This window comes from Micrasema longulum, unplaced genomic scaffold, assembly GCF_059751315.1.
Source record: "Micrasema longulum isolate JH-2025_06_02 unplaced genomic scaffold, ASM5975131v1 h1tg000165l, whole genome shotgun sequence".
Taxonomy (NCBI): Eukaryota; Metazoa; Arthropoda; class Insecta; order Trichoptera; family Brachycentridae; genus Micrasema; species Micrasema longulum.
The window spans coordinates 385024-412373 of NW_028277370.1; the positions used below are offsets into that span (position 1 = coordinate 385024).

The 27350-nt window shown below is 32.3% G+C and overlaps 1 protein-coding gene across 1 annotated transcript in view; it reads right to left on the minus strand.

Moving 5' to 3' along the window:
- Positions 1-27024, minus strand: part of Abca3 (ATP binding cassette subfamily A member 3) — a 34944-nt gene extending 7920 nt beyond the window's left edge. Inside the window, exons 1-18 of the mRNA XM_088242815.1 lie at positions 26684-27024; positions 25280-25551; positions 19877-20041; positions 18153-18445; positions 17077-17187; positions 15789-15933; positions 14717-14896; positions 13099-13308; positions 12602-12693; positions 12308-12437; positions 11173-11402; positions 7183-7348; positions 6214-6444; positions 5723-5864; positions 4167-4288; positions 3008-3390; positions 1840-2049; positions 1408-1512 (exon numbers count right to left, since the gene is read on the minus strand). Of these exons, the coding sequence (XP_088098941.1) occupies positions 1408-1512; positions 1840-2049; positions 3008-3390; positions 4167-4288; positions 5723-5864; positions 6214-6444; positions 7183-7348; positions 11173-11402; positions 12308-12437; positions 12602-12693; positions 13099-13308; positions 14717-14896; positions 15789-15933; positions 17077-17187; positions 18153-18445; positions 19877-20041; positions 25280-25551; positions 26684-26889 (3393 nt within the window). The 5' untranslated portion in view covers positions 26890-27024. The remainder of the gene's footprint in view (positions 1-1407; positions 1513-1839; positions 2050-3007; positions 3391-4166; positions 4289-5722; positions 5865-6213; positions 6445-7182; positions 7349-11172; positions 11403-12307; positions 12438-12601; positions 12694-13098; positions 13309-14716; positions 14897-15788; positions 15934-17076; positions 17188-18152; positions 18446-19876; positions 20042-25279; positions 25552-26683) is intronic.
- Between the last annotated feature and the right edge of the window lie 326 nt (positions 27025-27350).

Below are 27350 nucleotides of genomic sequence, written 5' to 3' on the forward strand. Positions count from 1 at the left end.
CAATAACTAAACACAAGGTAATATCAAATACACTTAAATTTACAAAATACTTCATAAAACCAAAATTACAAAATATAGGAATCTTTGAAGAACGAGGAAATAAAAAAAAAAACATAACATAATGTAGTTACAATCCATAATGAGTAATATAATTATTTAATTTTATTTATTTATATAGACGGCCAATGAGCATTTTTTAGGACATATTTATACATAAAAAAATGTTATAAAGGAAAGTAGAAAGACACCATGGTATATAGTAGACTTGGTGGGAGTGGAAGCGGGAGAGAGGTGTTTATAATTTTATTTGATTCAGTGATCGTATGAAAGAAGACAACTTGTTATCAAAGAAATCAAGACTGGTATGTTTGTTGGCAGCCCTAAGTATTATATGCATAGGGGAATGAAAACAATAGTTAGTAGAAAAAATAAAAAATGGTAATAAAAATAGAAGGTACATTCCGTTATTCTATTATTACAACATATATTTAAAGAAAGAATAAGAAAGTGAAAATAGAAACAAAAATAACAATATAAAATAGTTATAATACGTAATGCAATAATAATGGAAAAAAAATTATATTAACAAATAGTACCAACATTATATCTTGTCATTAGACCACCATGCCTGAGCTGGTATTCCCAACGTATTTACAGCGCGTTATAATGCGTATTTAGTATGTAAAAACGCGCTATACTGCAATATAATTATGTTAGGAATACCAGCCTGGACCACATCGGTGACCTTTGATCTCGCTCTTATCCATGTGTTGGTTATCCTGTCTCCTAATAAATACCCAGCATTCTCTTTTCCATACCCCTTTGTGTCACTGATAATTTGTGGTTTTTTTTTCATGAGCACAAAAGTTTCAGGATATATGACTGCTTACCAAAGACTGGTTTGCATTACACGTTACATTCGTTTTTAAAACACTCATTTTTAAGCCTAATTTCAGGGATGCTGTTTAAAGCTTTCTCACCCATGGCAAATAGGACTATATTTTCTGCAAATCTGAGATCGCTAATTTCGCCATTGATGTTAATACCCCTGTCGTTCCAGTCAAGAGTTTTGAAAACATCTTCCAGAGCTAGTGTAAATAGTTTATGGGGAGATATTTTTCTGCTATACATATAAATCTACTATATCTATGTACATGTATTATCTTCATTTTTTTAAACATAAAAATAAAACAGCCATTCCATCGAATTTTTTCAGAATTTTGGTACATAAATGATTTTGCAATCAACCAAAACGTTGTGGACCAATAAATCAGAAGTATGTGGAAAACTATGTTAAGAATGATATAGATATTCATTTTTTTGCATAAATAAATTGTAGAATGAAAAGTGTACATGATTTTTATGCTCCCTTGTACTTTTTTTTTAAATATGTAAAAATAAAAAAACCTTTATGTAGAAAAGAACATAGAACGCAGTCACGATAGCCATGCTGAATCCAATGTTGAAGGCAATTTGGAATCCTGGATTACCACCCATAGTCAACATCCCTATCTGAAAGGATAAATAAATATTATTTAATAACAAAACCACATGGTTATCCATATGGAGAATGTAAAGAACTGTATTTATGTACGGACTAATATACATGTAAAGTCAATAGTTTTAATAACTGGTGAGCTTTCTAGCCTGTTTCTTAAATATGTATTTTAAAAAATCCAGATTAATTCAATATGAACTGCAAATAATATGGCCAGTTAAAGATCAGGAAATGCAGGCGTTTGCTGCAAACTAATCCTGAGGATTGAAACAAGACGATTTTTCATTATTTTTATTATTTCTAGTGCTGTACTTACCATTTGAGTGACTTGATTATCTTACCTGGTTAGTAAGTGAATATGGAAGCGGGTGGTTGATGAGATTTAACGAGGAATTCGGAGACAGAGTTTTGAGAATGGCATTGTAGGCTAACATCATGGAAACAGGTAAGTCGTGATAAGCAAAATTGGAGAACCAAACTTTCACTTTATTTTCATCAATAGATAGACCCGCCAGATTTCGTACCCTCATCTGAGGCATATCTTTTTCCGCCTGAAAATTTAAAAAAATGTTACAATTCCACGGGTCTATCTATATACGGAAGAACACTGAACAAGAAACTGGTTAGATTTTGACCAAAAATATTGTGTCATTTATTCCTCAAATTTAGTTTCATTTCTCTTTGATAACTTTCTTATTCAATCAATCAATACTTTGTCTTTACATGAGCACCAATGTACCTAACTTTTATTAATAATCAAAACATTAACTTTGTGGTCAAACATTTTACTAAATGTTAATGAATATTTGTATATAACCACTTATCGAGTTTTCTATGACGTTTTCTACGTTTTCCTGATGAAGAGACGGGTACGTCTCGAAACAGGTAGACATAGAAAAGTCGGTAAGTTGTTTTATACAAACATTCAGTACCTAACTTTTATCTAAATTTTAAGAGGCGTAATCTGCCGGTCGAAAAATAATTACTATAAATATAAAAATAATTCATGTAAAACTTTTTTTCAACAGGAGTACCTTAAAAAAATGTTTGTTTTTACCTAATGTTATTTTATCTCATTTGTTCAATGGCGCTAACAATCTTTTAGTATTACGAAATTGTATGTTTCTGTACTTTTAGTTTTTTTTTTTTACCAGTTATCATTTAGGTCACATGTATGGACTGACATTCTTCAGATGTTTGAGGGTTCGGTTCTCGAACGTAGTGAGGGCGCAAAAAGTTACTTTTCTCAAGCCTAGGTATTATGTGCTGTAATTTCCACTGTAAATGGGCCTTCTGGCCTGTTGTGGTGTAAAAAAATACAAATAAAAATAGTTTTAAGATTTTAATACAATTCCTCACTGAATTTACACTCACTTATACATACAAATACTGCATAAAGAAAATAATAAAAAATATAGTTCTAAGTATAGTACGAGTACATATATGTCTCAAGACATAATATATGTATAATTAAGTAGGGTAAGGACAAAAATAAATAAATATGCTTACCTGCTGTAAATAGAAATCCTCGACGGACATTGTTTTGGTGTCGACAACTTGCATGGTATCAATACTGGCATCACTAAAGTATTTGAGGTACTGTTGGGTGATATTATCAGCCCTGGCGTCCGCAGTATGGGACAATAGGGTCACACTCTTGGTGTAGGTCTTGGACATGTCCATTTCCAGAGCAGGTAGTTCCGCCGAGATGTCCCACATGCGGGCGCTCATGATGGAAATGATCATAAACAGAATCGGGATGAGAAGCTGGAGGAAGGTTAGTATCCAACTGCGTAAGGTGACCACCATTTTCTTGTACAGTATGGCGATCATCTGCTCCATGTACAGCCGCATTCCTGTGTAACGAACCATGGTGCCATTGTCGGTGTCCACTAAAATAAAGATTAATGTTTTTTAAATTACCGAAAGTCGCAATAAAGGAATGAAAATGCAAAACAATTTTAAAAAGAAATATTACTGCAGACATATTGTTTATATTTGTGTGTATGTATGTAAATTTTTTATTATATTACATAAGCTCGATTTACGATGTGAATGTTCATGAATACATTAAACGTTATTTCATATTTTAAATAACTGTCGATATATATTTTATTAATTAATTTCAAATTACATTTGTATATATATTCACCAACATATTATGGCTTTTTAAACTGTGCCCGTGTTAAGCTTCACATAGTGCTTATAAAAACTACTGACGATTACAAAACAATCTACATCTTAGAATGGGCTTAGCCATTTTAGATGTAGGCTAACCTAACTAGTGGACACGATTAAAATGCTCTTATGTTATATAGATTCTCTGGTAATAAATCAGTAGTCAAATAGCAGAAGGGACCATCTGTATTTTCAAAAAATTTCAGGAAAGCTGAAAAAAGACCTTGAATCAATCTAAAAACTAAAATATTTTAGTGTTAAAACAACTGGACAAACATTTCTCACTAATGAATTATTATTAATATTATTTACTGAAATATTTATTAAAACTAAAAAACTGAAAAAATTACAGGTGGTCCCTTCTGCCATCGGAGTACCAAAATGTATGTGCATATGGGCTAAGTAAAAATAACAATAAAAATGAATTGGCAGTTAAATTCCACATGTATTTGATTAATCTTTTAGTACATAAAAAACAATTTGTACTTACTACACTCGACGGCGTGATTATTGTTCGGTAATTTATTATTCACGGTTACTCCATTGCTGTTGTCCTCCTTGTAGGTAATGTGATCTTGATCATTGCCATTTTCAACAGTGTCTACTCCGACTCTATAAGAAACATTTCAATTATCATGTCCCCAAAAATCAGAATTTGACAAAACCTCATCATGTATTTGACTTCGTTTATGAATTTTCATTTGATACAAACATTAAAACCCATTAAATATTTTTTAAATTCCGATTGAGTTGGTTCATACCAAAGAGGTTTGTGCGATTACCATAATATACACGGTGTTCTTTAAACCCGGTCACATCCGAAACCACGATGATGGTTTAAACCGGGGTTTAATGAACATTCTGCATAATACTTTATTCATCAAAACTAGATTATTTGAACCAATGTGCTTAATGATTTACTTTGAATAATTATGGAAAAATCATAATTTTATTTATTTATTTGACACTTTATTTACATATACAATATATATACATATAAGGGCGGGCATATTGCCTTAAGGAAATTTCTTCCTACCTACCCAAACCGTTCAGTTTGAGAAAATTATAAATACATGGACACATTGAATCTTACAATTTTATACAAAAATTAAAAGCAAAGATTAACAAAAATAAATATATATAGAAAAAAATAACACTATACTATGAAGAGAGGAGAGGGGATGGGAAGGAAAGAAGAAGGATAAAGGAACAATTTAAATATTTAGATAGTGACATTTCAATCTTGACTTAAATGTAAATAAAGAAGGGGCGTCTCTAACATTAGTGGGTAGATTATTCCACAATCGAGCGGCTACTACTGTGAAAGAGGAAGCAAGAAAATTAGAGCGATGACAGGGTATTAAAAGGATTCTCTCGTTACTAGAACGAAGAGATAGTCCGTGTTGTGAAAGAGGTTGGATGAGCTCTCTCAGATAAACAGGCGAAGTGGGATTATTTAAAATATTGTGAAGAAGTCATATTAAAAAATGACACACATATTATAATATGAAACAAGTGTTTTTTTTTTGCAAATGTATTGATGAAACAAATCAACAACCTCAAGAAAAATAAGACTATCATAAGGTAAAAACAAAATAGTGCGGATAACAAAAATCTCTTACCACTATACAGAGTAAGAAATAAACTTTTTGATTTTTGAATCTTTTTATACATATTTCAAATATCGGCTGTGCTTAAAACTAAGGCCTCGAACCATAATTTTGGCCAAGGTTGTTTTTATTAGTTTTAATGTGTTTTTGACAAATTATGTGGGTCTTACACATTCTGGCAAAATGATTGCACCAATAGATGTTTGTGGTTTAAATACTTTTACTAGAATATGTATAAGACCTACATAATTGGTTGAAAACTCATTTAAAATTATAGAACCGCTTTTTCCATAGTTGTGATTTGAAACCTTTGTCCAGAACACAGTCGATATATTTAGTTGAACTATTTTATGGTATAAAATGATGTGACTTTTTGCAACAAACGAATGCTGATGAAATAAAAGAAGGTTAATTTATTTAATTTGCCAGTACTCACTTCATAAACACATCTTCTAAAGTGGTTGCCGATATACCAAAGCCTGTAAGACCTAGTTCTTCCTGTTTTGTTTCTAGTTCCTTTAACATGGGTTCAAAGGATCCAGATAACTCATCCGGCAGTAAATAACTTAGCTCTGAACCTAAAACAAATTAATTTAGAGAATTTAATATTTTTAACCATTCAACTTTATTGGGAAGTGTACTCCAGTGCCAACAGAATTTTCAATTGGTTATTACATGTATCCTTGTACCTTTAATCTCAAAATTTAAAAGAGGACCATGTAGGTGAAAGTGCCATTGTATTTATACAATTGGTTTAAAGGGTGTGAATAAACATTAGGTGGAGTCTATATTCAAAATAATTTATGAAACCAGATGAGTGGCCGGTAGGGATCATACAAATGTTCTACCAGGAAGTTATGGAAATGTTGGGAGCATTGCTGAAAGAAATGCATACGAGTCCACGAGAACTATTCTAAAAGTACTAACCTATGTTTGAGTGCAGGGTGGCCTGAGGAATATGTCGGTGGATCAGGGTAGTCACGGAAGCGGAGGGGAGGCCGCGAGAAGTGGCTGTGAGACGATACCCGGAGCCAAACTTCTTCTTCAGGTAGAACGGGGAGCCCACAGCACGCAGTCGCCCACCAGACATTACGGCCACTCGATCTCCGAGGATCTCTGCTTCATCCATGAAGTGAGTTGACAGGATTACTGTGCGACCTGTTACAAACGAATAATATATCGTGGCTGTTCAGGCAAAAGTCACTAACCTAAAGAACACCAATTTAAGAAATTGCAATTTGTAAGTTTGAGAGACATATCTAGAGGGATTTCAATGAAGCGAGGTTGCTAAAACTCGGTTTAATGACTTGCTTGTTTATAATCCAGAAGATGCGAGCCAAAAGAAGTAGTGAAAGGAAGGAAATATTAGAAATAATTCAAATAATGAAGATTTTTTTAATGTTTTATTGCACAAATACCAAAACACAAACAAAATGTGATTTTTAGAAAGAAACCTGTCATACTTTAAAAAATTATAAAAATCTGCCTAAAATGTCAGTAAGTTCTATCTGCTGCCTTTAGTGATTTACGCTTGTTGAGATTTTATTGAAAGTCACATAGTAAAAAACAAATAATTCGGATTTTTTGTTGATTTTTATTTTATTTCATTTTATTTTATTTATTATATTTACTGCCTAAGCAAATTACAACAGTTACGTGAAAAAACATGAATACAAGAAACTGAACAAAAAGAACATAAAACTATGTAGCAAAGACAAACAAGGGCAATACAATAATGGTATACAATATATTCATAAAAACATAAGACTTCGAGCTAAGCCATGCCAATCCAACTTCATCCCACACTGTTTTAGTCGCGAAGAGATCAGTGATGTTAGATTTTGTAAGATAAATTTAAATTGAAAAAGAGAACTAAAAGATAAATAACGTATGTACCTTGCTTTTCAGCATGCAATAAGTCCCATAAATGTCTCCGGGAGGCAGGATCAATTCCTGAGGAAGGTTCATCCAGCAATACTACTTTGGAGCCCCCACACAAGGCAGTGCCCACACTGAGCCTTCTTTGCATTCCTCCTGAGAGAGAACTACTCAAGACATCCCGCTGAAAACAATAAATCTTTTGATGTCAACATTTGCACAATGATGCACCTTTCAAAAGAAGCTATGGATGCCCATTTTTAAAAAATGCCTAAGTCAAATTTTATCGGTTTTGAGTTGGCAACACTGCCGTGTAGAGCATTTTCTGAACTATACCTAATCAATTTTTCAATAAAGAATACCCATATCGAGTTTTGTATATGAAAAATGATTTAGAAAATATTATTTGAATTTCAAAAAATCCCTTAGTCCTAAAAATCTCTTAGTCCAAGAGTTTTTTCCCTGAGAAAAAATCCCTTAGTCATTTGAATACTTTAAAAAAATCCCTCAGTCCTCACCTTAGGCTTTAGTCCACTTTTTTGCAAGCAATAATTTTGTAACTAAACATGAAACAATTTTGTATTTTTTTATCTTAAAATAAAGAAGAAGAAAAAGTTTACAATACGTATTTTAAATTTTTCGAAATTCTGTCATTTAACATTTCAGGAACAAAATAGACACTTAACCCTTACGCTGCTACGCAGTTTTTCAAGAATCTAATCAGAAATCTTATTATTAATACATTTTTAAAATATTTTATCGAATACGTTGTTTTCCAAACACACTACTGTTTTAAAAATTAATAGCAATTCCAAGAAAAATCTTCCATTTCATAAATATCTAATTCAAGCCCAGTGGAGTGAGCAAGATGGACAACTCGTGCCGCCCGCAGCACATTCTCGTACAGCGGTTGTAAACCCTTTCTTAATCGAAAATAAAAACAAACAAAAATGATCTCGCACAGCAATCTAAAGGCGCATTGTTTTAATAGTTATTATTGAAACGACAGTATTATGGTGTTTTTTTTGTTGATTGCGGGGCAAAGTGCCCTTATTATCAAACCTACCACTTCCATCAATGCATGCTAAATAAAATTTGAGTAAAATGTATCTTGGAATTTGTTGCAACAGAGAGGGAACACATTTTTGCCAAGGGAATATGGAAGTCTAGGCATTTACAGGACTTATGATCTGTAATTGGCTGTTTTAAATGGCCACTTTACACACTGCGAAATATTCACCATTCACGATTATTTTTACATTACCTCAACTCTTGCATCTGTTGACTTTTGCAAACTAAAAGAGCTAAAACCTTTATTGAATTCGGCGAGTTTCATCTGGATAAATTATTTAACCTCCTAGGTAATGCCTAAAAATACTTAAAAAATATTTTTTTATGCAAATTATTTCGATCAACAATATTTTGAGTATGTCCAAATGTTTGTATGGAGTTATTTAGATTGAAACTTCATGATAACGGGTAAATGTACTAAGAAGTGATGTTATTTCTTGGTAGATGTTATAATATAATTTTAATCAAAAAAATAATGTTTTCGTACAACTGTCTCACAAATTGATATCACTTCCAAGAAAAATATTCCGTTTCACTAATAGCTAGTTCACGCATAATGGATTGAGCGAGATAGACAACAGTTGCTGAAATTACAAACAGCTGTGGTAAATTACATATTGTGTACATTTATATTTTTAATCCTACTTTGTTACTCTAACTGACAAGTTAACTCTGCAAAGGGTCCTTTTTATTGTGAATAAATTTACAAAGTATATCATTCAAAATGATAACGGATATTAAAAGTGATATAGAAATAATAATACCTCACCTAGAAACTCGGAAGCTTAGCAGCTCAACCTATTCCGAAAGTGAATTCGACAATAACGATCAACTTCTAAGTGATAGTGATGATAGTTTATATGACTCTTATGAAGAGCTCAAAATCGAAGAAGCATTTCTGAAATATTTTTGGATCAAGATCGAGCTGATATACTTTATTTACCACAATTGCGTTTTGTTTGTAGAATAGTTTCTAGAATAGAGTTTGTATAGTAATAATTACGTTTTGTTTGTAGAGTAATAATTACTACCTAATGAGAAGCTAAAACATTTAAATTTCACATTACTGTAGGTACCCATTATAATAAATCAACAAATGATTTTTTAATATTCAAACGTCCTACCTAATTGACAATCATTTAGATTCCATGGTGAATTATTTTTATATTTTATGGCTCTTTACTTATTTGTTTATATTCTTAATTACGGGGTTTTCCGGTGATATAAGGACCTTACTAGATAAGAGCTATTATATTAAAGGTAAAGTATTCAATTAGTTATTCATTACGGAAATACATCAATATTTTTGTAATCACTGGATCGGGTATAATAGCAGGGAAGACACAGAATATAATTATTTTTCTCAAATATCATATAAGTGATGAAAAATTCTAAATATTAAAATGATTTATTTTTTATTTCACTGTTTTTGCAATGTAAAAAATTCCCTGTTTCCGTTCCCGGCTAGCTAGAAGTCTCCTGTGTTTAGTCGTTTCTCTTTTTTTAAAAGCACTGCAAATTTAAACATCATAAATAAATGTATAATGAGGAAATTTAGTTGCTTAAAAAAATATATATTTGTTAATAAACTACTAAACAAAGCTTTTTTTTTCAATTTTTATGTATCGTATTATCAGCGCTACGATTTTTTAAAGTTTTGTATTTCCGAAATTAATCCGCGTGTGACGTCGCAAGTTCTCTTCCGCTTCTTCTTGATTTGTTCTGTCGATTGCTCCATTGACGATTAGCAGACCGGAAATCTTCCACAACCCTCTTATCATTGGTTGAATTATATAAACAAGTGACGTCGTTCAAAGTAGTTCGTTTTTATTAAAATATTTTATATTATTTTTTATTAATTTTCAAGAAACTTTGCTGTACAATTTAATGCTCGTATTTTCACCGCGCGTAAGAAAACATTTTTTGTATTAAATTTTCCTTAGGGCTGAAATAGGTACGAAACTGAATAATAACCCGTCGAATAAGTAATTTTTATGTTTTGAAAATGTTTAATACCACTGACGGTTAAGTGCAACAAGCAGTTCCCGAATTCATTTACCCTTTTGGGGATTATGACGTCAGCATCAGTCTAGTTAGAACTTTATGATAGGGATTAACAACAACGATATATCGTTGTTTAGCAGTCTAAGGGTTAAACTTTAAATATCTCAGAACTACAAAAATGGCCTTGGGTATTTTTTGAAATTGGGCACCCATGTGTTTTCTTAGAATCTGTAAAAAAGAGTAGAAATCGGTAAAAATTGGAACTACAACTGATTTCAACACTGGCAACACAAAATTGCAAATGGGTTTTTTTGTGATTGGTTATGATAAGGTCACAATGTTCTATTTCAGTAAGTACTAATGTTTTTAACTCTTAAAAGACTGCGCTTAAAAACCCCTCTGGTGCTGTAACATTGTGTTACATTAAGCAAAAGACAACATATTTTTAAATGCAGGTATTAAAAAAACAAAAATCTAGCACATACATAATATATCATCGGTCGGCGTGCATTACCGCCAATCTACAATTTTGACAAAAATGATATTTCCATATTGGAGGATTAATAACTCTTATTGGATGTTCCCTAATCATATGGAACCAATAGGAGGCGAGCATTCCGAAGAAGAACAGTACCGTGGATCGTAGGATGAACCAGAGTAAATAATGTGCTAAATTTGATTTTAAGAACAGTTCTTCCTGTCTCCTGGAAAAAGTTGATTTAGCAGATTGGCAGTATGCACCGACGATATACTGTTGAATAATTTAGGCCTGTTATAGCAAAATATGACTTAATTATTTAAAAAAATAAGAGAAATATTTCAAGTCTTGTATTCTACGTAGACTCTACGTAGACTCGTGTGGCATAGCCACACAAGGGTTTAAGTATATGAGAACATCAGCACCTCAAATTATGTTGAGAAACTGTAACCCACCTTATCTTCTAGCCCCAGGAGGGAGACGTACTTGTTGACTTCATCTTCCAGGGGTTTCCCAGTGACGCCCTTCAACCTGGCGTAGAAGTAGATATGCTCGGCCACAGTGAGGTCAGAGAATAGTACATTGTGCTGTGGACACAGGCCGAGAGATGAACGCGCACCTAACACGTCACGACGAATGTCGTGCCCACCCACGATGGCCGTACCGGAAGTAGGTGGAAACATACCTACAAAGTTTTTTTTTTAGACCATTACAATTTCATCATCATCATAATTTTACTATCTATTCCTATTTTCCTTATCTTGATCATATTTGTTACATGAAAGGTAAGATGATCTGTCTTACGCTTCAGGTACCAGTCCAGGGACAGTGAAATGTTGTTGTGTTAAACAAACGATAAAATAAATATTTCACGTGGACCCGGCCAGGAATTGAATCCGGGACCTCAAGAATGGTAGGCGAATGCGTCAACCACTACACTACGAGGCCGACTTATTCTCACCATTTTTAGGATTTTTACCTGAGATTTGCGAATCAAAAATGCTCATCCAGGATTCTGGTTCTATTTCACACAATACAATTGAAAAAAAGAGGAAAAAAACAGTAAGAATACGGAACCACAAATATTTTTTTAGCTGGTAATATCCAATTATAAAGGTAGAATTACACACTTCTTGTGTATTGTGACGTGGCATAACCCCCCTCCATCCCTCTGGTGCAGACTTAAAAATCGTTGGATCGGGACTGCGCCATGAGCTTGAGGAGTGTAATTCTAACCATATAAAATACATAGAAGTGGTACGCACCAGATAGCTCCAATAACAATGTAACCCTGCCTTAAGTGTCATGTTTTGTGACATAATAATGTTTGAATATAATTTTTTGGATTAATTTATTACTATTAAATACCATCTTTAGTTTTTTTGAGAAATCTGAATAAGAGAAATGAAAATCTGGGGATATGAGAAAAATTTAAAAAAAAAAACAAAAAGACAAAATATTGCAGCCTTCGATTCATTTGTTTGTTGATGACTGTTCATAATTGCATAACTGGTGGCTTACTTTCAAACAAAAATTGGAGCAAGTCGTCACTTTTACATTTTAATATTCTAAATTACATAAAAAATTTACCAGTGAGCATCGACATTGTGGTAGTTTTTCCAGCTCCATTGTGCCCTAAGATTACTGTGATTTGATCTTCAAATATCTTGAAATTAAGTTTATCAACTGCAACCTTCTTTCTGTAGATTTTAGTCAAGTTCTGTAAATAAAAACATTGCATTTCTATTGAGTTTATAAACATTATGATACAACACAGAAAGTGCCATTACAGTGTTTGACATATCTTGAAACTATCGCTTATTTCCTTAGTTTTAAAAATATAATCACTAGTAATTATTAAAAAATAAAACAAAAGAAACTTACAATTAAATTAATTCCAACGTTATGTCCTTTGGGGTCCGGTTCTAAAGCATTATTATTTTCCAAGTTATTACCCTGCGGTATATCTTCCACAACTGTTGAAAATAATTTGTATCAATAATTTATACTATATTTGTCATTATAAAGATACACCAATTACAGCGTATCTCTATCTTTTTTTTACATGAATAGAAATCACCGCATTCACCAACCACAACTTCTTTATAGTTGTGTCCTCGCTTCATGTCCAGCTTTGGTAGTAACAGGTACAAAATGCCTGTTTAAACTATGCCTTTTCTTGAACTTGATTACATGTGCTGAGGAACTTTTTCCTAACAAAATAATCACTTGGCGACACTTCAATACCATATTTTAACATAGTATCCTTTTTAACATCCTCGAGAGAGAGAGAGAGAGAGAGAGAGAGAGAGAGAGAGAGAGAGAGAGAGAGAGAGAGAGTATATACTAGAATTAATGAGCAGATTTGTATATAAGCTCACCAGACGTGGAACGAAAGATGGACTTCCAGAACTTCCCCGATACGGGAAAGTACCAAGGCTGGGGGACTCCATAGGATCCAGGGAACACCTGCTCCACATAGAGCGCCACCAGCAGATACAAGATGGCGTCTCCAACCAGCATCAGCAGGATGTTTCCCATCATTAGTTCGCCCGCTGTCACAGGAGTCCAGATCTTAGACCATTCCATCCCTGGAAATATCAATGAGAAAGAAGTGTGATTGGATTTAAAAAATGTATTTTTTAGATATAACTATTGTATAGGGTACACCGATAAGTGTCACCCCGTGTGCGGTTGAGTGAGCGAAGCCTGCCAAGCTGGGCCTCTTGCTTGATGGCTAGCTTTAGAATCAGACATATTTATAAATACAAGGGGGTACCCAAAAGAAGCAGAATTGTTTTTTTTTTTTTTTAAATTATTTTTCAAAAAACTTTTATTAGCCTTTAAAGTACCCTCCATTGAAGCTAATGGTTCAGGCCAATATTTTATTCCATTGCTGGAAATATTGTTAATATTAGTTTTCCACAATGCTTGACAATGCCTCCATGGTTTTTTTTTCTTAACCTCAGAAATGTTGGTAAAATGTTATTCTTTCTTGTATTTTTTCATTTAAAAGAATAAAAAGAAGTCGCAGGGGGCTAGATTAGGTGAATAGGGGTGGTAGAGCAAAGTGGTTGTACTTTATTTGAACAAAAATTCACACAAAAAGGGCTGTGTGAGATCAAATTTGGCCGTCATCCTTATCATCCCCAAATCTTTATTTAAAATTTGCTTCACTGAACTCCAAGTCACTCCAGATAGCTTCAAAACTTCTTTGGTGGTCTGCCATTGGTTTATCAGGATGATTTGACAAATTTTAACAACATTTTCATCGGTTCGATTTGTCGAAAGACTTCCAAAACAAGGTTGGTCATCAATTAACATTTTATTTCTTTTGAAATGGTAAAACCACTCAAACACTCAAGTTTTCTACAAGGCATCATGTTTGCAGGCCGTTGTTAACATTTCAAGAGTTTTTGTGCCCGTTTTCCCGAGCAGAAAACAAAACTTGTTGGAGCACTCGATCATCCATGACAAAAACGACAAGCACACAAAACAACTGCAGCAAAAAAATTCTCACCAGCCAAACGGAACCTTCTCCAGCAAAGACACTTGGTATTCTGATTAATAAAAGGTAGTTCTACATGATCCTATCAGCAGAACCTCGTACCACAAAAACTCCACCTATCACAATATTAGTTTGATTTCTTTTGGGTACCCTCTCATACATCTAAGTTACCGCCTTGTGAAACGAAGAAAATAATTCTATGAGTGATACAACTAGAACCCTGGATAATTTTTTTTCGACTAGCAGGCTACTCTCAAGTAAAAATCCTGTAAAAATGGTTCACTGCAATCGAAGTACCATTGTAGTGCCCTACGTATCTCTCGATGCCGATAAGGAGATGACGTTGATTTTATTATTTCAGTATTCGCATGCCACCTTAGTAGGGGAAATAACGGGAAATATTACACGAAGATACTCTTAGCCACTCCGAGCAGGAACATAATTTGTATAAACATATCCATAGAAAAAAATGTAATTGAATAAATAGTTACCTCCGGCTGTGGCTTCGTTATCCATTATAACCTGGAAGCCAAAAGCCATAGCCGTGTTGGAAGCGAGGCAGGATGCCAGCTTCGAACTCGAGGAAAAGGGCACAAACTCAGTTGATAAGAATGTGAACGGAGCGTAAGACAAGAACCACAGTACTCCTGCCACAGTAGCCGCCAAGTTAGCTGGAAGATACAAAGTGATCAGTTGAGCAATTCATTTTAAACGAAATTTCGGATATTATCCATGCCTCTATTCCACTGACTCTCAAAAGTTATGCTTACAATACATTTGCTTGCAGACCAGAAGGGATGTGTAAAATCATTTATTTTATATAATGGTGCAGTACTATTGACAACCCTGAAATATTGTGGAGCATTAGTTTTTATGTTCCAGATAAAAATCTAAGACAATGTCAGTGTAGACCGTTTACGATCATAATATACGTACAGGACTCACCTGCCAACGATTATGCCAGTTGAAAGAGTTACATCCATGTACAATATACATAGATCTTTTTCACTTCTTTGGTGGAGTTTTTTAATGTTAATTTAAAGGTTTTTTTGTTTTAACAAAATATCTTTATTGATGATAAAATAATTCATATGTTTTTGTGAGTTTATTTTTAGCCTTATTTATTTTTAGAGCACATTCTGCCTTAAAAAATATTTTTAAAATGTCTTCACCATTTACAGTAAATTAAAGCCAAAGGGGAAAAATTAAAATAGAACGGTTTCAAGCAAAACACAAAACAATTTTAGAAAGATTAACAATTTCAATAACTTTATTACACATTTGTAAATGAAAAAAATAATAAGTTAAGATCGGAACTAAAGCCGTCAACATAAAAAAATTAAATGTTTTATATTAATGATGACAATCCATTGGGTCTTTGGTATTGCTGTTGTTAAACAATACCATAAGAGGAAACCACAAGAACACCAATGCTCTTAATTGATTTTGTATCTTTTTGATAGACTACAGTCTTATATTATCAAAAAAAGGTAAAAAATCTAAAGTTTAACTTATTGCCAGTGCCTACACAGTTAAGCTCAAATAATTATTAAGAAAATTTACCGGTTGAAAAGAAGACACTTATCATGAAGCAAAAACAGACTGAAGTTGCCATAAAGACCATTAAGAAGAAAAGTAAGAAGTGCCACGGGGTATACGTGAAAACAGAGTAGCCTCCCAGACCATCCTTAGTACTGTACCATTCCACCTGGAATTAAAGGTATGATAAATAAATTATTATGTTTTCTGAAATGCTTTAGATGCGATCCATGTAATACAAACAAATTATTTATTAAGTGTGTAGATTTTCAGTCACTGCTATCAATATGTATATTTTCTTCCTATATGATTTGAGTTTTGACAAAATCATAAGTTAAGGGTTCGGAATGAATGTTCATTGATATAAAATAAATATTACAGAATTGAAGAATACTGAAGAACATTGAAATATTGTAAGACAAAAATATAATATTAGTTTAACCACATATTTTTTATCAGAATAAACTAAAAAAATAATAATTTAAAAAATTGACTGTCCCCTGCCTGAGATGTATCAATTAAATCCCGACACAAAGTTACAGGGTCATAAATGGCGGCTCTATTGTCCCTTAAATAAGAACTTCGGCGGACTTCTTACTTAAGCAATATCTTCCAGACAACCAAAAAAAAGACCAGTCAAATGAGTTCATATAGTTCGAAAAATAACAATGTATTCAAATCATCATAATATGATTTAAATTAATCATGATTTGTCTACTTGTAGCATTCATGGGGGAAGATACAAAGAAGTGTTTTTAGTGGGTACCTCAATCCTGATTTTAAAGTTATCTAGCCGTAGTAATTACCCCAAGATAACTACTTTTCATTCATTCCACCGGTAGCAAAACGATTAGTCACAAAAATATACAACAAAATTATGCAGTAAGAGTTTGATACAGAGGTGCGAGTTAAAGAGTGTAGCCATAACAATTTGTTTCAGATAAGAATAACATATTTTATTACTCAATCAAAATACATATATTTTTTTAAATGGCTGACTATTATGTGATGAAAATGAAAATCGCTGTATTCAAGTAGAATGAAGAAATTTGTGTGTAAAAGAGAACCTTGGAAACATTTCGTAAATACCCCACACGTTATCCACCCCATTATGACCCAAACAAACAAAATTATTTAATAAGACATTTATGGCAAGATACCACAATGAAAACGAGAATGTTTATGTTGAGTGACGTTAGCAAGCGCTGCTCGACTTAAATAAAAATATGCTACAAATTGAGTACTAATACAGTGCCTAATGCACATTGAGGTATGGGGAGAGTGATATGAGTTATGAATAATGATGACTTACCTTCATTAATATAACAATCAGTACAACGGAGACCATGTTATAACTAAAGGTCTTTAAAAACCACGCTGTCCAATGGAGCCAATTATCCAACCCCATTATCTTCATTACTTCCTGTAACCAGCAACAATACTAATGTTAATAGTAATTATTATTAATCACATTTTATTTGACTACATCTTTTTTATGTGTTTTTTTGGTAAAAAAAAGGTCAAATTTTTTGGCTTAAAAAACCAACAAAAGAATATATAAATTTAAATAAAATGAATCATTAGAGCACTAAATTCACAATTTTTCAGGTCAAAAAAATTGCTTAACTTTTTTATTTTTATTTCTTGGTACCTCCATATCGTTGTCTTAATTTGTCTTACTGGCCTTACTCATAACCTTGGCATAAAGTTACACTTTAGTATAGTCGTATAATTCGGATGGAAATACCATCCTTATTATAGTGGTAGAATAAGGATGGTATTTCTATCCGAATTATACCACTATACTTCGGCGTAACTTTACACCGAGTTTATGAGTAAGGCCCTATTTCTTTTCTGTATTTTAGATTATGATTTAATATTTTTCACCACACTAAATAGCATCCATCTCTCATTTGAACGAAGAAATTGTTAACAGAAAAGAGATAAAACACATTTTTCAAATAATATGTATCTCAAAAAAGATACAGCGTAAGTCAGTAGGGGGTCAGTATTACATCAGAGTAATGATGCGTAACCTAATTATTACTCTGAGGATAAAACACTAAAAAATCAAGAAAACCTTAAAAACAAAATATTTGGTAAAAAATAACCACTAAGGTTCCATACAAAATTGCTGATAATTAAGCGGTCAAATTTGAGTTACCCATTGATGGATTGCTGTCAACGACATGTTGTGTGAGTGAAATATGTAACTATTTTTTGTAGGGGGAAAATAATGAAAAACGTAATTTCGAATCAATATTTAAAAAATTCAATTAGTACAACTTTTTTCATTAAAAATTAACTTTAAAGTTAATAGCGCGGGTTAAGAAAACGAAGAAATGATCACAGCTTTTGTACTTATTATAAATTTGAAAAAAGTATAACCTTTAATTGTCTCTCTTTCTCCATGGCAATAACTTTGACAGTATTGATGCAGCTATACTGGAAACTGAGCATTATGATGATGGGAACAAATACACCAAGATTTAGTATCATATCGTCTTGGAGATATTTGGGGTGTGGAAATCTCTGAAATTGGACTTCCGGAAAATCCGGACCAGCGCGCTCGAAGAGACTTTCAAAATCCAGACTTTTGGTCGAAGATGTTTTCCACTTTTCTAATGTCAACTGACGAAAAATGGCATGCGCAATTTGCATAAAGCCTTCTCTTGCATAATCTAGAATAAAAATCATAGTACTTTAATATTTACTTGTATGCATTCATGAATCGTGATTTATTTTAAACCAAAATATTGTCTTAATGCATTCATTATGTAAACTGTCATATTTTCAAAGAATTTATTGCGTAAACCATCATATTACAATGTCTAAAAGTGTATTCAATGCATTGAAATTATCATACTGCAGTGCGTAATAAATATTTTTAGAGTTTTTATAATTTAAACTGCCTACATAATAAATATTTTTTCATTTATCATATACTGCCATGTAGTGTCTGATGAATGTGTTAAAACATTTATTAGATATTATCATACTGCAGCGACTATAATATAAGAAAATGATGATTAAAAATTAAATCTAACAGCTACAAACAAATGACAACGTTCATTTTTCACAATAATTTATAATGAACTGTATTCAAGCCAATTCAATCAAATAATTTTACATAATATAAACGCAAAAAACGCCATTTTACAAAAAATATAAGGAAAATTACAATAGAAAAAGAGTTAAAATTTTGAATAAAAAGACTTGACTGAAAAAACATTATATATGATACCAAAGCACAGTTTCTTTGCATACAGTCTAAAGTACAGTAGAATCTGTTTATTGCAAAAATTACGCGTCCCAAAATGTAACTTTTGAAAACAGGCTAATAACATTAGGCAGAGGATAAAAAAAAGCATTCATGAACATTGCTGAGCCAAAATTTTAATCCCGACTCAACTTGATTGTTTTTCCCAGATTGATCTGCTTCTAATCTACAGTTTGATTTGAAATGTGAAAAGTTTCAATATTTGCTCTATTTTTTAAGATTTTGGATGAGAAATTGCGAAATGTTTAAGTACACAGCTGCATTCCTCGGGGAGAGAGGAGAGAGAAGTTCTCTTCCTTAATCTCTCCTACTTTCCTCTTAAAAACTTTGAAAAGCGCTGTTTAATTTCCTATTTTCTTGAAAAGATAAAATCCATGGGTTTTTTTAACTCTTTGGCCCGGTTGTTTGATCATTAGTAAAAGTAAAGTTTTACTTTAGTTTAATTTAACAACGATTTTGGTTTTACTATCTTTCTACTATCAGTGTGTTGTTTCACCCGCATTTTTACTATAGTTAAATGTAACCACTAGTTTTTCGATTCCAAAGCTAGTGTATTAATGATATTTTAAAAAATAAAAATATGACTAATAAAAAGGAGTAAGATTACAACACGTCTTGCAGCTACTAAGCGCATAGACGATTGGAATTCTATTATTATATCTATATGGTTTTGAGACTGACTGATTATGATAACAGTATCCGATTGATAACATTATCCGTGATTCTAGATTCCACTGTATTATGAAACGAAAATTAGGATTGAATGTTGGCAGTTTCTGGTTGTACAATTCGGTATGCGTATGTACTTTATATAATAAAATAAAGATCTTACCTGGGTGTCCACCGGTATTAGAAAAGGGTAAACGAGGTCCTGGAGTTTGTACGATTGGGAATAGGTAGTTTGTTTTCCAGTTGAAGTAACTCAGAAATGATACTGTTTTTAACTCGGCGGGAAAATGCAGAGTCAAATTCAGGTTATCCGGCCAGTAATCAATACCTATTTATTGATAAAAAATAAAGAAAGCATTATTTATCGAAGATCTTAATTTATGGTCTTTTCTAAGTTCTTGGTGTCACATCTAGGGCGTAATTAGTTTATGGTCATGTTTTTTTTATATTTCATTTATTCATTAGTTTCATTTATTCATTTATTCATTAGGAGTATATTAAGCAAGCGCAGATTATTAAAAAATAATATAAAAATCTACTCAGACTTGAGCCCTCTTCAACAGAAAGAATTGCAAGAATTGCGAGAGGAATTGGAATTACGTAAGATAAACGGTGAAGAAAATATCACAATCAAATACATAAACTCGACTCCGAGAATAACTCAAACTCTACCAAAAAACTAAGAAGGGTGCCACTACACTTTTATTATCAAAATATCCGGGGCGTTCGTACAAAATTAAATGATTTAAGACTAATTTTACCAACACTTCATTACGATATGTTTGTACTCACCGAAACATGGTTGGATCCAAGTATTAAATCTTCAGAACTAGGTTTCCCTAACCATAAAATTTATAGATGTGATCGCTCACCTTCTACAAGTACTAAATCAAGAGGTGGGGGAGTATTGCTGGCGATTAATAAGAAATATTCATCAAAACACCTTAAAAATAATAATCTCATCTCAGAACAAATATTCGTTCAAGTGAGCACAGCTTTTGAAAAATTCATAATTGGATGTGTCTATTTTCCACCACTTACAGATTCAGAAAATTATCAGAGGCATTGTGAAGACATCGAGTTTTTGTGTTCAAAATACCCTAACAACAAACTAATTATATTTGGTGACTACAACCTTCCCAACTTGTCGTGGGGAAATAGTGAGAGTGGCTATATTCATAGTGAAAGTGAGAACGATCGGGCGCGACCAATACTGGACATGATTAACTTTTTAAATTTTTATCAACATAATTTTATTTATAACGTGAAAAATAAGTTGCTAGATTTAGTTTTGTCAAATTATGCTAACCTTAATGTTGAAAAGAGCGTTGATCCGATCTTGCCAATTGATGATTACCACCCTCCTCTTGAATTAACATTATATTTACACGAAACCTGTTCAAAACACACTGATATTTCTTTAAATTACAAAAAGGCTGATTTTGATTCAATTATTAATCAACTTTCTAAAACTGACTGGACTTTTTTAAATAATGATAATACAGAAATATCTATTTGCCATATGTATGACATAATTTTTAATTCTATAGATAACTTTGTCCCCAAGTATCAACTTAAAATAAACTATCCAAAGTGGTTTACCGCTGAACTTAAAATTTTACTAAATTCAAAAAAAGTACTACACAAAAAATTTAAGCAAAGTCGGAGTATTCATGATTATCAGGAATTTTCCAAAACAAGAAACGAATGTAAAACGCTTTCCAAGATATGCTTTAAATCGTATGTAAAAAGTATGGAAAATTCGGCGTTAAACTCAAACAATCTTTGGAACTACATAAAAAAATTAAACAATTCTCATTTCGAATATCCAAGTGCTATGCATCTAGATGGAAAATTAGTGAATGGCACTGAAAATATTGTAAACCTTTTTGCAAATTTCTTTAAGGAAGTGTATGATGAACCTATTCCAGATGATAAGATTCCAACTTTTACTTTTGATAAAACAATTACGCTTTCAAACTGTAAAATTAATATGTTGTCTTGTAAGAAGAGACTACTCTCTTTAGATGAAAATAAATCAGCAGGTCCTGATAATGTTCCGCCTATTTTTCTCAAAAAATGTGCCTCAGTTATAGCTGAACCTCTCACCACGTTTTTCAATAAACTATTGTCAATGGGATGTTTTCCCTCCAAATGGAAATCTAGCTATATAACTCCAATTTTTAAAAAGGGGGACGACTCAGATATTAAAAACTACCGTCCTATATGCATCCAATCAGTCATACCCAAACTTTTTGAGTCACTCATACTTGACCAAATTCAACATGATGTCTCAAATATAATAGACACTAAACAACACGGTTTTATAAAGGCGCGGTCAACTGCCACAAACCTAATTCTTTACCATAATTACATATCGGAAGCCTTTAATGATAAAAATCAAGTTGATAGTATATACACCGATTTTACTAAGGCGTTTGACAAAGTCTCTCACAAAATATTACTAAGTAAGCTGTATGGTTTGGGTTTTCGTGGAACTATCCTTGATTGGTTTCGAGCTTATCTATCTGACAGGTATCTATATGTAAAAATCAAAAATGTAAAATCAGACTGTTTTTCTGCCTCTAGTGGTCTTCCACAAGGCAGTCACCTAGGGCCTGTTCTTTTTCTAATGTTCGTAAATGACATTACATCCTGTTTCCATGATGTCGAAGTTTTGCTTTTTGCGGACGATATTAAAATATTTAAAAAAATATCGGACATTAATCATTGTGAAACTCTGCAATCAAATATTAATAATTTGTATAATTGGTGTAAAAAAAATAATTTATTTCTTCATATTCAAAAATGCAAAATTATGACATTCTGCCGCAACAGGAATCCCATCGTTTTCACGTATAAAATAAATTCTTCACCTTTAGAAAAAGTTACAGAGATGACAGACTTAGGTATTCTTTTTGACGAAAAACTGAGTTTTATTAAACATATACAAAACATTACAAATAAGAGCATGAGAACCTTGGGATTTTTGCTGCGAACGATACGGGATTTTGAGTCTATAAACATAATGAAAACATTGTATATTGCCCTAGTGCGAAGTCAACTCGAGTATAACTCAGTTATATGGTCACCGCATTACAGGGTTCATGTTAAGGACATCGAAAGAGTTCAGCATAAATTTTTGCGTTTTATCAATTTTAAATTAAGTATACCGATTGAATACATAAATTACTCATACTTAAATGATTATTTAAACATCCAAACATTAGAAAACAGACGAAAATTAAATGACTTGCTTTTTTTGTTTAAAATAATAATGTCGATGTTCGATTGTTGTGAACTTATCAATTTGATTAATGTGCGAGTGCCTGGTCGAGTTACCCGATGTAATACTTTGTTCTACTGCGGTCCATCATCGACCAATTACAGCGCGAATTCGCCAGTAATGCGGATGCATGTACTCGCGAACCAATATGCTAACAACATCGATGTCTTTAGCGTGAGTCTTGTAAATTTTAAATATCAATGTATATGTTCCTTATCAAATAGAACTTAATATTCTGTTCATATTGTATTTTATAACATTATGTACCTAGCTGCTTTAAACCTTTAATTGTATTTCTTTAGCTTATTAAAAAAAATAGAAATATATATATATTTCTTTAATTTTTTTAAAACCAACTTAACTTTAAAACACAGTTCTATATTTTATTACAGTATATTATATATTTTTTTTTTAAATTTATGTTGTTAATACACTCATCTTTTTATTTTTATACCAACTATACTTCTTAACACTGTTCCTTTATTTTGTTCCTTTATTTTATTTCTTTACATTGTGTTTTTTTTTTAAATCTATGCTGTTTATATACTCATCTTCTTTTTTATACCAACTTTACTTCTTAACACCGTTCTATCTTTTGTTGCTTTATATTGTATTTTTTAAATTTAATGTTGTTTATATACTTATATTTTGTAAAATTTTCATGTATGTAAAAGCCTTATGGGCGTGAAAAAATAATAAAATAATAATAAAAAAAAAAAATAATAAAATAATTAGTGTCATATCCATACATATAGATTATCTTTATATTGTTTTTAGCTTCATTATGAAAAATAAAACATTTAAAATACAAAATTAACATAAAATACGTACATTCCCAGAAACGGTAAATTTAATTTTTCAAAAATTCTACATATAAAACAAAATTGAAACTCTTAATCATAGACTTAAGAATAGTCCAGAAACCAGAATCAAACAGAAGGCGACTAAACTACTCTTAAAAGAGTAGTTTTACGTTTCGACCCATTTGTTACTTTGTAGACGTCGCTCAGTACCCAACTCCCGATTTGAATTCAACTATGCCGTATTGTGTCGTTTTAAAGTGTAGAAATACTACTAGGATTTTAAAGAAACAGGATGGGATCACATTGTATGTGTAATTCGCAAATGCATGTGCAAGTAGCAAATGCATTACTCATCTGCCGGATTGTCGAAGAAAACAAAATGGACATTTCGTTAGTGTTGCCAGTGTACTAAATTGTTTTACCCTACTTTTCTCATCTAATGAAGCAACTAATGAAAATTGGACCTCGGATTAAACAACGCCGTGGTGGACATTTGACCGACATTATCTTAAAACATCAAATATTATTCAACATGATATAAAAATATCCGTTTTATGTAAAATAAAATTTGTTTTATATTTTAAGTTCAAAGTTCATTAATTCAATTTCTCTTATTAAATGACCCTTTACTTATGTACTCGGTTGTGTCGTGGTTGAGTCAATCAATGTTTCCGCGTGTACAATAAAATTTTAGAGAAATTAACCAATTGCTTTTTTTTTTACTTTACATTTGTGTTATGATTATATTTTTCCCATATGGCAACATTTCGCGGCGACTTCACGAATGCGCGCGGCGAAAGTGGGGCAAAGTGGGGGGATTTTTTGACACAGGCCGATGTATTCAAATATGATTCTACGCTCCTTCTGGACTATTCTTAATTCTATGATATTTACATTAACACAGGTTTTGCGTATGTAAGTATTTATATAGTAAATAAAGAAACACACACGGACTTGAAAATTCGTCAAAACTTTCGGCAGCACAGGACAGAGAGACTTTTGCCAGAGTGATGGTGATAGTGATGTTGGGGATACCTGACAGGGCACTAAGATAAGAAGATGGCGATTTAATGATTTTTTGAACGAAAATCATTGTGTTGAAATGTTTTTCTTTGTTTACAATGAGTAAGTACGTTAATTAAGTAATTTAGCATCGACTTTACCTTTGTGTATCTGATTTTATTTTCTCGGGATGGTTCTTGGAGCTTTGTTTTGTAATATGGTGAATTTGTTTAAAATGTTTTGCTCTCTGCAGCAATATTTTTGTGATAGCTTTTAAGTGTACATGTGTACATATATTATTTTGTTTAGAAATGTTAATAATTCGTATATATTTTATTGATAATTAGATATAAGTTAATATTAGGACATTCAAGTATTATGTTTGTACTAGCTAAAGACTGAATAAAATAAAAAATATTTTTTTTTTTAAAAATGGGACATGGTAAAAATATTGCTCCTCATTGCGCATATTTACCTGCTAACGAGTCATCAAATTGTATTCCACAAAAATTACTGCTGTTACTGAGGGGGTGTGTTAAGCGGTCCATCATAGCTTTAGAGTTCGGATATCCATTGATGCTAAAAAGTTTCATAATCGCAGCGGCCGATACAAAGCTAGCCGCTACACCCAAATTTTCCATGACCAAGTATTGCAAAGCATTAGACAATATATTCCTCGTCATATTTGTATCGGGAGAGAACGACAGAGTTAAATTGGGCATCTCAATAAGCGACGAAGGTGTAGAACTGCAAGAAAATCATCAATCATCAAAGCCTTATCCACACCTGCAGCTCAATCACAAATAACTATCGACGTGCTAATAAGCGACGTGATAACAATTTCTCACCGTGCTTGTTTATCGTATTCGCAACCACAATGGAACATCCGTGAACACCTAATATTAAATGTCAAAATATTAACGTTTCGCGACGTATAATCCTGGTGCGCAATCACATATTTGAATTTCACCGGTGTAAATATGGAAAATGTTTCAAAAATGCTATTTTTATTTATTTTTAATCGTGCTTTTTTTTCGCCAACGAACTGTATTTATTTACGAGGAAAACAAACCGACACGAGCGTTGACTTAGAGATTACACACGCGTTGACTTATATTAACCAATAAACGGAGTTAAGAGGTTTACACTTTAGGAAAACAAACACGACTTAGAAATTACAAGTTTTTTACTTTATGCTATTAAACATTATTGAATTCAGAAAATTCAATAATAGCAATAAAAAAATAAGTAAACAATACTACTATATATAGGAAAAATATAGTATTAACTTCGATTTTCACATATCTGTCAAGTTTTTTGGAGTGCATTCGAGAATGTTGATAAAGATAGTTGATTTGCACCAATAATTCACATAAAAATTTTACAAAGCTGTTTTAGACGCCCATTCTTGTATAAGATATTTCTTTTTTGTAAAAATAAAAAATCCAATTAAAAGTAGTAGCAATGAACAAGACGAGCGAAAATTAAGAGATTTAAATACAAAATGGCCGTAAACAAAGAAGTTACGAGTATTGCATTTTGACTTATAAACGTGAAGGAGTTTGAAGGTTTTAATTTTGATGTCCTAGGTGACGATATGGAGTTCTACAAAATAAACACCAAATCAATCAATAATGCTTAAGGTTACAATAATGGTCTAAATGAAAATTTTCATATTTAGTTTCACGTGCTCGTATTTGTTTGGCATTCACCAGTGGGCTCGAGGAAAATCCATGTGTATTATATTAATATGCCAATTGGTCTAAGGGTATTCTATCACCACATTTTTTGCCTCGAGTGCCTGGCTACCCTGAATATATTTTTTCAATGTCGAACAGTTTGAAGATATGAACTCATAATTCAGCGTCCGGATACTTACTTTAGTTTGATGAATTTTCCCGCGGAGAACGGTTTATAATTCAAAGTAGGTTTCATTTCTGGCTCCACGAGACTTCTGATCAACACCATGAGGATTGTATACATGACGGGAGAGAAGATATCTACGGCCGTCTGCTTCAGGTGGCGCTTCTGCAGCAAGACGTTCTTCCATGTCAACAGACAGAACTTGTCCCAGGAGTTTGGCATCCTGACTTCTGACTCCCGAACTTTTACTTCAATATTTAGTCTAATGCCGTTATAAACATAGGCGGCTCATTAGTTTCGCCTTGCTGCGGCACGTGATCTCTATATTTCTATATTGTCATGCGTAAGTGCTATCTGGAATCAAAAAAAGAAATAGTACATTAGCATAATTTCATTTTACATTTGCGTAAAATAATACCATTTCAAGACTAAGCTAGTAAAAAAATATCCATTAACATTATACGGTCGTCAAATGTTGCCTCTCTATACTTAATTTCCTTAAAAGGAAAAGATATTGAACTAAGATAAACATAATTTTCGCATGATTATTTAATAGGTAAAATTTATAAATATCACATTTTGTGTTTTACTATTTAGAGTTTTTGTGTGCATACATTATGTAGATAGATCAGAAAGTAAAATCAATATTTAAAGCATTAACTTTGTGATTTGCCATGTTAAAT